The sequence below is a fragment of the Ursus maritimus genome, unplaced genomic scaffold (genome assembly GCF_017311325.1).
Source record: "Ursus maritimus isolate PB19 unplaced genomic scaffold, ASM1731132v1 scaffold_4, whole genome shotgun sequence".
NCBI classification, from domain to species: domain Eukaryota; kingdom Metazoa; phylum Chordata; class Mammalia; order Carnivora; family Ursidae; genus Ursus; species Ursus maritimus.
Genome location: NW_024426552.1, coordinates 1806564 through 1817559, shown reverse-complemented (window position 1 = coordinate 1817559; position 10996 = coordinate 1806564). Strand labels below are relative to the sequence as shown.

Below are 10996 nucleotides of genomic sequence, written 5' to 3'. Positions count from 1 at the left end.
CTCCGAAGCACTTCTCAGACCTCCTGCTGCAAGGGTGGGCAGTCCTGGCCAGGCCCCCCGCAGGGCCTCCCCTGGCCGTGCCCCACTAGCCTCAGACTCCCTCAGGTGGGCCAGAACTGAGGCACCTGAGACCCCTCCGTCCCCAGAGGGGCCAGCTGATGCAGCTCACGGGCGCCCCCTGCTCCCCGCCCAGGACTCCTGCAGGCCATACCTCTGCGCACCAGACCCTCATCCCAGCAGACTCCCCGGCCCCACGCAGCCCTCCCTCCCTCTCAGCTGGGCCAAGTCCTGCTCTTGCATGATCTGCCTCCCGCAACCTCACGTCCCACCGTGTTTGCACACACTCCTGCCATAACTAAGGGGCTTTCACAGCAGAAGCTCCTTTCAGGTGGTTCCGGCTGCCGGACACCACCGCGCACTTGTCCAGACTCCTACACCGTCAGCGCTAAGTGACCCCGCTCCCAGAAGCCAGACTGCTCTCTGCTTTTGGGGGCACCAGAGTCCGGCTGAGAACACAGGCCGCGGGTTCTAATCCGAGCTCTTCTGCTCACTTGTGTGGGCTTTGGTGCGAGTGCTTCCTTGTGCCTCAGTTTCCCCATTGGTAAAGCTTCACAAGGCTGAGTTGACATGTACAGACCTGCTCAGAATACTTTCTGGCATCGAAGATTGATTACACATTAGTGTTTGCTAACACGCTAAAAATAAACACGCTCCCAGCCACTCACTGCTTCGTGGACTCAGGACAGAATTACATCCCCAAATAAAGAGGATATGAAAAAAACAAAAGAACAAAATATGGCTATGATCCCACTGAGTGTTGAGGAACCCCAGACAGATGCTGGGAGCACGGGTGGGGGTATCAAGAGCCATGGACCCCCCGGAGTCATGAGTGAGCTGAGGTACCTGCTGAGGGCCCGTGACCCGAATCCTCAGGGACCTGCTCCCACAACCAGGAAACAGGATTTTCAGGGCCTCATGATGGACAGCACACAGCCCCGAGGTGTATATAAGCCCAAACACCCCGAGCACCTCACACACACACACACTCACACTCACACTCACACCTCCTCCAGCCCCGCCACCCCACCCCCACCATGGCCGCGTCCACCCTGTCCGTCTGCTCCAGCGACCTGAGCTACGGCAGCCGCGTCTGCCTGCCCGGCTCCTGTGACTCCTGCCCCGACTCCTCCTGGCAGGTGGACGACTGCCCAGAGAGCTGCTGCGAGCCCCCCTGCTGCGCCCCCACCTGCTGTGCCCCCAGCTCCTGCACCCCAGCCTCCTGCTTGACCCTCCTCTGCACCCCTGCGAGCTGTGTGTCCAGCCCCTGCCAATCAGCCTGCACCAGCTCCTGCCAGCCCTCCTGCTGCAGCTCCTCCCCCTGCCAGGAAGACTGCTGCAAGCCCGTGTGCTGCACCCCTGTGTGCTGCAAGCCCGTCTGCTGCACCCCTGTCTGCTCGGGGGCCTCCCCCTGCTCTGCCCCCTCCTGCTGCCAGCCCAGCCCCTGCTCCTCGTCCTGCTGCAGACCCTCCTCCTGCGTGTCCCTGCTCTGCCGCCCCGTGTGCAGACCCGCCTGCTGCGTGCCCGCCTCCTCCTGCTGTGCCCCCACCTCCTCCTGCCAGCCCAGCAGCTGCCGCCGGGCCTCCTGCGTGTCCCTGCTCTGCCGCCCCGTGTGCTCCCGCCAGGCCTGCTGCATCCCCGCCTCGGCCCAGAAGTCCTGCTGCTGACCGAGCACGTCCCCCGCCCCCTGAGGCCAGCTGGGCACTATGGGGCAGCCCCAGCTCTCCCCCTGCCAGCCTCCCAACTGCTTTAGGGTCTGTCTCTCAGGAACCTCTGTGACATGTGGACAGCACCCCTCCTCTCAGGCCAGGAAGGGGGGGGTCCCATCAAACTCAGGATGACCCCTCCCACACCCACTGCCACACTGCTCCCAGGGTCCCGGAGGTCATGCCTGGAGAACGTGTCCACAATGCAGGCCTCACTGGTCTCACCACCTCAGAAGCTGCTTGATCAACCTAATAAACCTGGCTTGAATTTAATCCTGATGGCATGTGGCTCTCTTTGGGCCATTTCTAGTTGAATTGCCAGCCAGTCCCGCTTGAGGTTGGGGCGGGGACAGCCGCCCGCTGCCCTTGCTGCCCTGCCCATCCTCAGCCACACCAGTGCTCCCTCTGGGCCCCAACCCTCACTGGCCTGGCACGGGGCTCCTGTCCCAGGCATGGCAACCATGGCCATGGCCATGACATGGGCAGCCCCTGTCCCAGAAGCCGGCCCTGACGGGTAGGTCCTCAGGGACTCAGCGGCAGCCAGTCCCGGGCAAGTGACCCTGGGCATCTCTCCTCCCTGCAGGGAGCCCAGCGGGACGCAGGGTTCAGCATACCCTAAGCAGGGAGGACGGGAGGATGTGGGGCCCTAGCAAGTCCCCGTCTTGGCCACCCGAGCCCTCCTGCCCCTCCTTCCTTCTCTAGCTCCTAAACCCCGCCATCTCGGGAGCTACATGCACAGACCATATGCACACGGCCCTTAAGTGACGGTTAGAACTCAGGCACCACCCGCCTGTCCCGACCCAGCACTGCCTGTGTCCCCTTCAGAGCGGGGCCTCCTGCTTTCCACCCAGACACCCTTCCCCCCACCCTCCCATACCCCAGCCCCTGACCTAGCCCGCCCAGTCACCAAAGGCCCCGGTGCGAATGTTAGTCTCACCCCGTCCCCTCTCCTGTGCACCTGTCCCTGCAGAGCCGGGCCCTGGGCTCCAGAACACAGCTCTCTCCTGCCCCTCACTTCTCTGACTTTTCTGGGGCCCTTCACCCTGACCTTCGCATCCCCACCTTGCTATGGTGTTGAGACCTTGGCTCTCTCTCCTGACACGTCCAGCCAGGGGCCTCTCCTGGGCTCCAGGCCACACACGCACCTCCAAATGTGACCCCCGCAGAAGCTGAGCCGAGGCTCCCGTGAGCTGAACTAGCCCGTCCCACCGGGCTCCCGGGGCACGCACGTCTGCTGGGCCGGCTGACGCCCCTGCCCCTCCCCAGCACCCAGCTGCGGCTCTTCCAGGCGGAGGCCTTCAGGTCTTCCCTGCCTCTCCCCCGCCAGTTCCCCAGTTCAGGCGACAGTGGTCTCTCAGACCCCGGAGCTGCCAACAGGCCAGGCTGGGACAGGACAGGCCCCCTGCTTTGAGGACTCCCAGTGACACGTGGGTGTTCTTCTGCAGAATGAATTCTGGGAAGAACATGTACGCTTTGTCCAGTAGAAGATGCCAATCTTGCAGAAAGATGATGGGAAGCAGAGAGCTCTGAGGGGGTTCTGGGGTCGCGCACCATCACCGCGATGGCTGGGGCGGGGAGGGGGGCCACCGGCACCGGAGGCCACGAAGGGCAGAATGTCTGCCTGTCCTTGGGCAGCCCTGCCCTCGCCCTGAGGTCTCAGCCTGAGGGGACAGTACGGACCTCCCGGGGCGCCCCTCTAGCCGAAGCAGCTCGAGAGCCAGGGCCTGTCAATGGTTTCCTGTTGGAAGAAGCCACAGCGAGGGCCGGACAAGGCCCTCCGGTTCCCCAGAACCTGCCCCACGTCCCAGAAATCCATGCTTTGAAGCTCACTGCAGGGCTGGACAGTGACGGCCCTCGGGGACCTGAAGCCTCGGGCCCTGCTGCGCACAGTCTGGCTAAACCCACACGCCAGAAGGCAGCCGCGAACTTTCTAGCGAAACGCATCACGGCTTTTCTAGCTTCGTGGGTCCTGGGGTTGCATCATGACATGCGACATTGCCCTGTGGCCGATAAAACACCCACGAGAGTGGCCCACCTTCAGGAAGCTTTCAGTGAGCTCCCCGCACCTGCCGTGTTTCAATCACATAATCTGGACACGACCCTATGGCACGGGCACCCTGGGATCCCGTCTTGCCAGCGAGGGGACAGAGCCCCGTGGAGGGTCCTGCTGATGCGGTTTAAGCCGCAGCAGTGGCAGGCACGCGGCAGGACTGCGGTGGGGGCCACACAACAGCCCCAAACACGGCCGCACCAGAATCCCAAATCTGTGGATGTGACCGAGCGTGGAAAAAGGTCTTGTGGGGGTGACTGCAGACTGCTGCCTCCGTTCAGAATCCCACCGCGGGCAGATGGTCCCCAGCCCACCAGGTGGGCCCTAGACACCGGCACAGGTGTCCTCACACCAGAGAGGCTCTTCGTTTTCATCCAGAGGAGGAGGCTGACACCGCGCCTGCGAGGCCGGAGCCACCGAGCTGGTAGGGGCAGGAGGGACCTCCTCCAGGACCTCCCTTGGGGCTGCGGCCCTGCCCACACCCCAGGCTCAGCTCCCCACGGCTGTTTGCAGAGCTCCGGCCTCCAGAGCTGTGGGACACTAACATTTTGTCATTTTAAAGCATCAGGAACGATCACCTGTTACAGCCACCACGGGAAGCAAATGTAGGTGAACTTGATCCAATCTGTGATAAACACAGCTTCCACAATTTCTACGTATTCTGCTTAAACGTGTCCCTGAGACAACACACAATAATAATCATAATAAAAATAAAATAAACCCTCAGCCTTCTAAGGAGTCAGGTCCAGCTACCCTAAACCCTGGCAGACGGTGCTCTAACGCACTCGTGTGTGTCCCGCCTCCGAGAGTCTGCCTAGCGTCCCAGCCACGCCAGACCTCTCCACGGCGACTGAGACATCGCAGAACCCCTGCGTGCTGGCCCCGCTGACACCCTGAGCCCCCACAGGCACCTGCCGCCGGTTACCTGTCCATCCTTCCCCTCCCCCGCTCCAGTAGAGACCCCAGCCCGCCCCCAACCCACCCCCCATCCCCGTGCCTGGTACAAAGAACCTTTAAGTGGCTGTTCCTGGACACTGACTGTCCCACAGGGGGGTCCCCAGGGCTCACGGACAGGACTCCAGGCTCGGCCCCAGGTCAATGGTGTGGGCAGTCTGAGTGGCAGAGGGAAGGAGGTGGGACAGGAGGCAGAAGGAAATGCAGCAAGATGCCCAGTAAGACAGCCACAGGGGGGAAGCTGGAGCCCGAGCCCAACTGTGGGAGTCGTGGGGCAGCTGCTCGCCTAGCCCCACCACGCCGACCTTGTGGCCAGAGCCACAGGGGCGCTGAGAGCCCACAGGTTAGAAAGGAGACACGCCCGAGCATGGTGGTGGCGGCCCGGCCGGCACAGGCCCACCCCTGCCATTGCCCACACATGTAACTGCACCGCACAAAGCCAGCTCATCCCCGGGCCACACCCTTCCACCCGGGCAGGGGTCCGAGGCAGGGACAGCCGGCCCCAACCATGGGCAGAGCCTCCCAGGTATCTGCAGCCCCCCTTGGTCTCCATGGACTTGGTGACAAATGCATGAGCATGGGGATCACATGCCCCAGAGCCGGGCACCCACATCAGGAGCGATTCCTGAGGCCAGAATCCAAGTCACCACATCCCCAAGACGAGTGACCAGTGGCTGAGAGCCCACCCACCCACACTGCATCCCCCTGCCCCGGCTCCACACCGCCTGGTACTCCCACGCCCACTCAGCAGCCTCCGTCAGGACCCAACACAGGCAGACTTTTACGAGCTGGGCCGCATCTTCGGGGAAAATAAACCAGCCCTAATGAGGGGTCCCTGGAAACTAGCTCCAAACACCAACAAGGAAGGGGAGGTGTCCTGAGCCTCTGCTGGGAAAACACACAACACAGAGGAGGGCTATAAAAGTGAGCCCGAGCACCACACACACACACACACACACACTCATACACACATACACACACTCACACCTCCTCCAGCGCAGCCACCCCACCCCACCATGGCCACGTCCACCCTGTCCGTCTGCTCCAGCGACCTGAGCTACGGCAGCCGCATCTGCCTGCCCGGCTCCTGTGACTCCTGCCCCGACTCCCCCTGGCAGGTGGACGACTGCCCAGAGAGCTGCTGCGAGCCCCCCTGCTGCGCCCCCACCTGCTGCGCCCCCAGCTCCTGCCTGACCCTCCTCTGCACCCCTGCGAGCTGTGTGTCCAGCCCCTGCCAATCAGCCTGCACCAGCTCCTGCCAGCCCTCCTGCTGCAGCTCCTCCCCCTGCCAGGAAGACTGCTGTGTGTCTGTCTGCTGCAAGCCTGTGTGCTGCACCCCCGTCTGCTGCAAGCCCGTCTGCTGCACCCCTGTCTGCTGCAAGACCTCCCCCTCATGCTGCCAGCAGTCTAGCTGCCAGCCCTCCTGCTGCAGCTCCTCCCCCTGCCAGGAAGACAGCTGTGTGTCTGTCTGCTGCAAGCCCGTCTGCTGCACCCCTGTCTGTTGTGAGACCTCCCCCTGCTCATCCTCCTCATGCTGCCAGCCCCCCTGCTGCACCCCCAGCTCCTGCCTGACCTTCATCTGCACCCCTGCGAGCTGCGTGTCCAGCCCCTGCCAATCAGCCTGCACCAGCTCCTGCCAGCCCTCCTGTGGCAGCTCCTCCCCCTGCCAGGAAGACTGCTGCAAGCCCATGTGCTGCACCCCTGTGTGCTGCAAGCCCGTCTGCTGCACCCCTGTCTGCTGCAAGCCCGTCTGCTGCACCCCTGTCTGCGGCAAGCCCGTCTGCTGCACCCCTGTCTGCTGCACCCCTGTCTGCTCAGGGGCCTCCCCCTGCTCTGCCCCCTCCTTCTGCCAGCCCAGCCCCTGCTCCTCGTCCTGCTGCAGACCCTCCTCCTGCGTGTCCCTGCTCTGCCGCCCCGTGTGCAGACCCGCCTGCTGCGTGCCCGCCTCCTCCTGCTGTGCCCCCACCTCCTCCTGCCAGCCCAGCTGCTGCCGCCGGGCCTCCTGCGTGTCCCTGCTCTGCCGCCCCGTGTGCTCCCGCCAGGCCTGCTGCATCCCCGCCTCGGCCCAGAAGTCCTGCTGCTGACCGGGCATGTCCCCCGCCCCCCGAGGCCAGCTGGGCACTATGGGGCAGCCCCTCCCCACTCTCCCCCTGCCTCCTTCAGGATTTAACCCAGCACAAGCTCTGGTGCTCGTGTCAGCATGAACATTCACCATCTTGGGGCCCTAATAACCAGGGTTGAGCCCGTCTGCAGCCTCCACATCACGGCCAGGTGAACCCGAGACAGCCCTCTCCCGCTATGGACAGGCACGGCGGCCTCCTGCCTGGTCTCTGCCCCTCCTGGAAGCTGTTTGCTCCTCCGCAAACACCGTCTGGAGCTAAATGAATAAAGTTGCAGGACGCCTGGGTGGCTCAGTCAGTTAAGCATCTGACTTGATTTCAGCTCAGGTCGTGGTCTCAGGGTCGTGAGATGAAGCCCCACATTGGGCTCTGGACTCAGCAAGGAGTCTGCTTGGGATCCTCTCTCCCTCTGCCTCTGCCCCTGCTCACTCACTCTCTCTCTGTCTCCCTCTGCCCCTCCCCCCTAAAATCAATCCATCAATCTTGCAGCCTTGCCTGTATTGGTCCTCTCTTGCAGCCTGACTTTGGTTTATGTTTTCCGATCCTCCAGGCTAACATAACCCTGGTTTCAGCAATCTTGCTGACAAGCCCTGTCTTGGGAGCATTTCCAACGGCACTGAGCTGACTCCCACCCTGGTGGTCCCCATCTGTCCCTCCAGGCAGCTCTGGGGTGGCCCTGCTGAGTGTTCAGGACTCGGGTGGCCCACAGCCACCTGGACAGCAGGCCCCTTGGCAAGAGGGCCCCATTGCCCCAGGCCCTTGGTCAGTCTAGCACCAGGAAGCAGGGCTCAGGTTTGCTTCTGGGCTAGGAGGAGGCTGGGCCAGGGAGGCGGAGCATTTCTGCTGACCACCAGCCTCCTCAGTGTATCCCTCCATCTACCCCTTGAACTTCAGGGTTTTATTCCAATGTCCTGATCCTGTCCGTCTCTGCCGGCACAGGTCAGGGATGCACCCTGGCCCTGGCCCCAGGCCCAGCCCGGATTGGCAGAGGTCAAGAGGAAGACAGAGGGTAAGCGACTTCGAAGGTCCACACTGGCGTCTGAGGCCCAGGCCTGCTGCCCTTGGGGGGTTCTCCCTTGAGGCCAGTCTGGATGGGGCCCCCACGTTTCCTGGAGCTTCCCGTACCCAGACCCCACTCCTAGATGGAGTCACTTCCTAACCTACGGCCCCCTGCCTCCATTCTCCCCAGTGTTCCCTCCAGCTCTAGATCTTACCCTGTTACCGCCCTCTTCCCAGGAGGCCATGAAATCCCGCAAGCCATGCCCCAAAAGGAGGTGGTCGACTGTGAATGCCCCCCTTAGAGTAAGCCTTCCCATAGTTAGAATCAGATGGTGTAAGTGGGTGCAGACACACTCGCCCTACAGCCCCCCTCCCACATTCTGGAGCTGCCCAGGCAGGTGGGAGTCCTGTCCCTGCTTCTCTGGGGCCCCTGCCCCCTCCCCTCGTGGGACCCTGCTATGGAAGAGAGCATGTGAACAATCAATTCTCCCTGCTGTTACGGGGGCCAGAACCCCCCAGGATCTGCCCACCAAGAGCTCCTCTGCGCCTTCAGCAGCCCCTGCTGGCCCCCAAACACCAGTGCCCTGGGGAAGGCCCAGCCGTGTGCCTTACCCTCTCTGGCCTGCTGGTGAAACCCACAGGCCCCTTGTCAGAAACGTGTATTGAAATGTGTCAAATACAACGGCTCCAGATTTCAAGGGTAGATAACTGTGTCAAAACACAGTTACCAAAATACTTGTAAAGCAGATGACGCAGTAAGGTGCAGGCTTTCCCACGAAGGCACCAATAAAGGGGGGAGTGGGTTCTCATGCCTATGGGAGCGGGATACACATCTGTAATGGGGTGCAGGATGCTGGGGGCTTCCTTGGGGACCAGCCCCGTGCTGCCGGTGTGGAAACCCGCATCACGTCCGCATCCCTCACTGGGTAGCCAGGTCTGTGTCAGAGTGAGGAAAAATTCAGGGCCCTGAATTCCCCCCACCAAGCTGCAGGGAGCCCGCTGCGCACTCAGGGAAAGCACACACCTGGCCAAGAACACCCCGCTTTAACCAGAAAGGAGCCCCCAGAGCCGAGCGCCTGAACGTCAGTGCCTCCAGCTCCGCGGGGACATCAGCGGCAGTCTGTCACCAACACTGGTGCCCTTTCCCTGGGGCGACCCCCAGACATGCGACAGGCAGGGCCCCCAACATGGCACCCTGGCCAGACTCCCTCAGACCCCTGAGCCGCAGCCCTGCTCCAGGTGCGGCTCAGAGGGATGTCCGAGCACCTGGATGCGCGGAGGCCCCGCGGGGCCTCCACACCGGTGAGACAAATGTTACTGGAGGCGAGGGTCGCCCCGGGTTCTCGCGGCGGCGCGCGTAGGCGCACGCTCATAGACGCTCACGCACCCGCCGGCGCACACGCGCGCATGTACGCACACACTCGCGGGCGCACACGAGCGCACACCTGCACACACTCGCGGGTGCTCACCCCGCCTGCCCCCGCCCGCTCCTCCCGCGCCCCCTGGGGTCTGAGTCCACCTGGCCCCTCCCGCCCCGCCCCCTCCCTCCAGGACCCAGAGGCACCGCAGGGTACCGGTTTCCACCTCCGAATCCCTCCGTCCGCTTTCCGAGCAAGTGGGGCATCAGCGGGGTCGGGCAGGGGGGGTCGCAGAGCCGCTCGCTCCTGCGGGCAGATCCGCGGGGTTAGGAGGCAGAGGGTAATATCCAAGGACCAGGTCCCCCCATCGCTCCCCCAGACTCAGGATGCGAGAGAGAAGTGGGCTCCCTCCCGCCCCCTAAGCCAGGAGCTCAGAATCCACTTAGAAGGACAGGGGGAGATGAGGCATGGTTAAAGGGGGCGGGGCGGGGCGGGCGCCGGGGAACTGAGCGCCACGGGTTCTGCGGCTTTGCGCCGGCCGGCCGGAGGGAAGGGGGTGGGCAGCTGGAGACCAAGTCCGGACTAGAAGCTTGCGGGTCGGGGGGCGGGAGGGGGCTTGCGGATGTCACTGGAAAAGGCGACCTGTGAATACACGATTTGCCCTTAAAGATCAGGCCAGAGAATCTGCATACAGTGTATGAGGTTCCAGTATAAAAATCAATATTCTTTGTTTCCTAATTTTTGTGCAAACAAAAAAAGCGCCCTGGCCTAATGGGTGAGAATTTTTAAAAAGGAAAGTGAGCGTCAGGGTGACAGAGCCAGGCCCCCCAGGGGGCAGTGGGGACGCCCAGGTTGGGGAAGAGAGGGGTGCTTGTCTCTGAGACGAGTGTGGGGGGACGAAGGTGAGGGGTGGGCTGGGGGCTCCTGCAGAGGTCACCGAACCAGCACATACAGACTAAATAAAGAGCCTCAGCACGGCCAGTGTAGACACAGCCTGCCCCCCCCCCCATAACAGCTCCCGGCCTGGGCGCCCCCCGCGCCCGCGGCCCAGCGCGCAGCCAGGGGGGCGCAGCTTCGATGGGACCCGGGCTCTGGCTGCTCAGGGTCCGCCCGGAGGCCCCCGCATCCCGAGAACCGTGGGCTCCCGGCTCCGAGTGGGACCCCGGCCGCCCGGAGCGCGCGGACAAAGGGCCGCCGGCCGCAGACAGTCTCCCTCCGCGCACGCGGGCGAGGCTCACGCCTGCTCCCGGAGCCGCCAGCAGGGGGCGTCGTGCCCACGCCGCGTCTCCAGGACCGGCCTCGCGGGGGGCCGGGGCTCCCCAGGACTCGGGCTGCAAAGCACCACCTCGTGCGAGCTGCCGTTAAAGAAGCCTGGGGACGGGCTGGTGGCTTCCGAGAGCAGCCCCGGCGGTGGGGGGAGGGCTTCCTGCCCCCCAAATGCGAACAAGGCCGGATGCTGCCCACTGGACCCCTCCCCCATGGCTTCCGCAGGCCAGGTAGCTTTTAAAATGCGGATCTGTTCCCGTCCTGGTGTGGGTTCTTCCTCCAGGGAGGAAGGGCTCCCCGCAGGCACCCAGACCCGGAGGTCTGACCATCCCACCCACTCCTGCTCCCCGCCCTCTGGGATCCCCCTGGGCCCCTCCCGCGCTGGGGGAGGTGACAGCTGCCGGGGCCTCTCTGGGCTGGCGGGGCTGTGGTCTGAGCGAGGGTCAGGCCCCACCGCTGGGGATGGTGGGCACCGCACCGTCCCTG

At 63.7% G+C, this 10996-nt stretch overlaps 2 protein-coding genes across 3 annotated transcripts; both read left to right on the top strand.

The window, feature by feature from the left end:
- The first annotated feature begins 1094 nt into the window (after nt 1-1094).
- On the top strand, nt 1095-1724 carry LOC121100453 (keratin-associated protein 10-12-like). The gene has a single exon (XM_040621671.1). It carries the CDS (start codon nt 1095-1097, stop codon nt 1722-1724), a length of 630 nt encoding a protein of 209 aa, XP_040477605.1.
- A 4059-nt stretch (nt 1725-5783) lies between these two features.
- On the top strand, nt 5784-6851 carry LOC121100452 (keratin-associated protein 10-12-like). Of its 2 annotated transcripts, XM_040621670.1 has the most exons (2): nt 5784-6233; nt 6543-6851. In XM_040621670.1, the coding sequence occupies exons 1-2, from the start codon at nt 5784-5786 to the stop codon at nt 6849-6851; spliced, it is 759 nt and encodes a 252-aa protein (XP_040477604.1). The 2 variants fall into 2 exon arrangements, with proteins under 2 accessions (XP_040477604.1, XP_040477603.1); XM_040621669.1 differs by having other exon boundaries at nt 5784-6851.
- The last annotated feature ends 4145 nt before the right edge of the window (nt 6852-10996 follow it).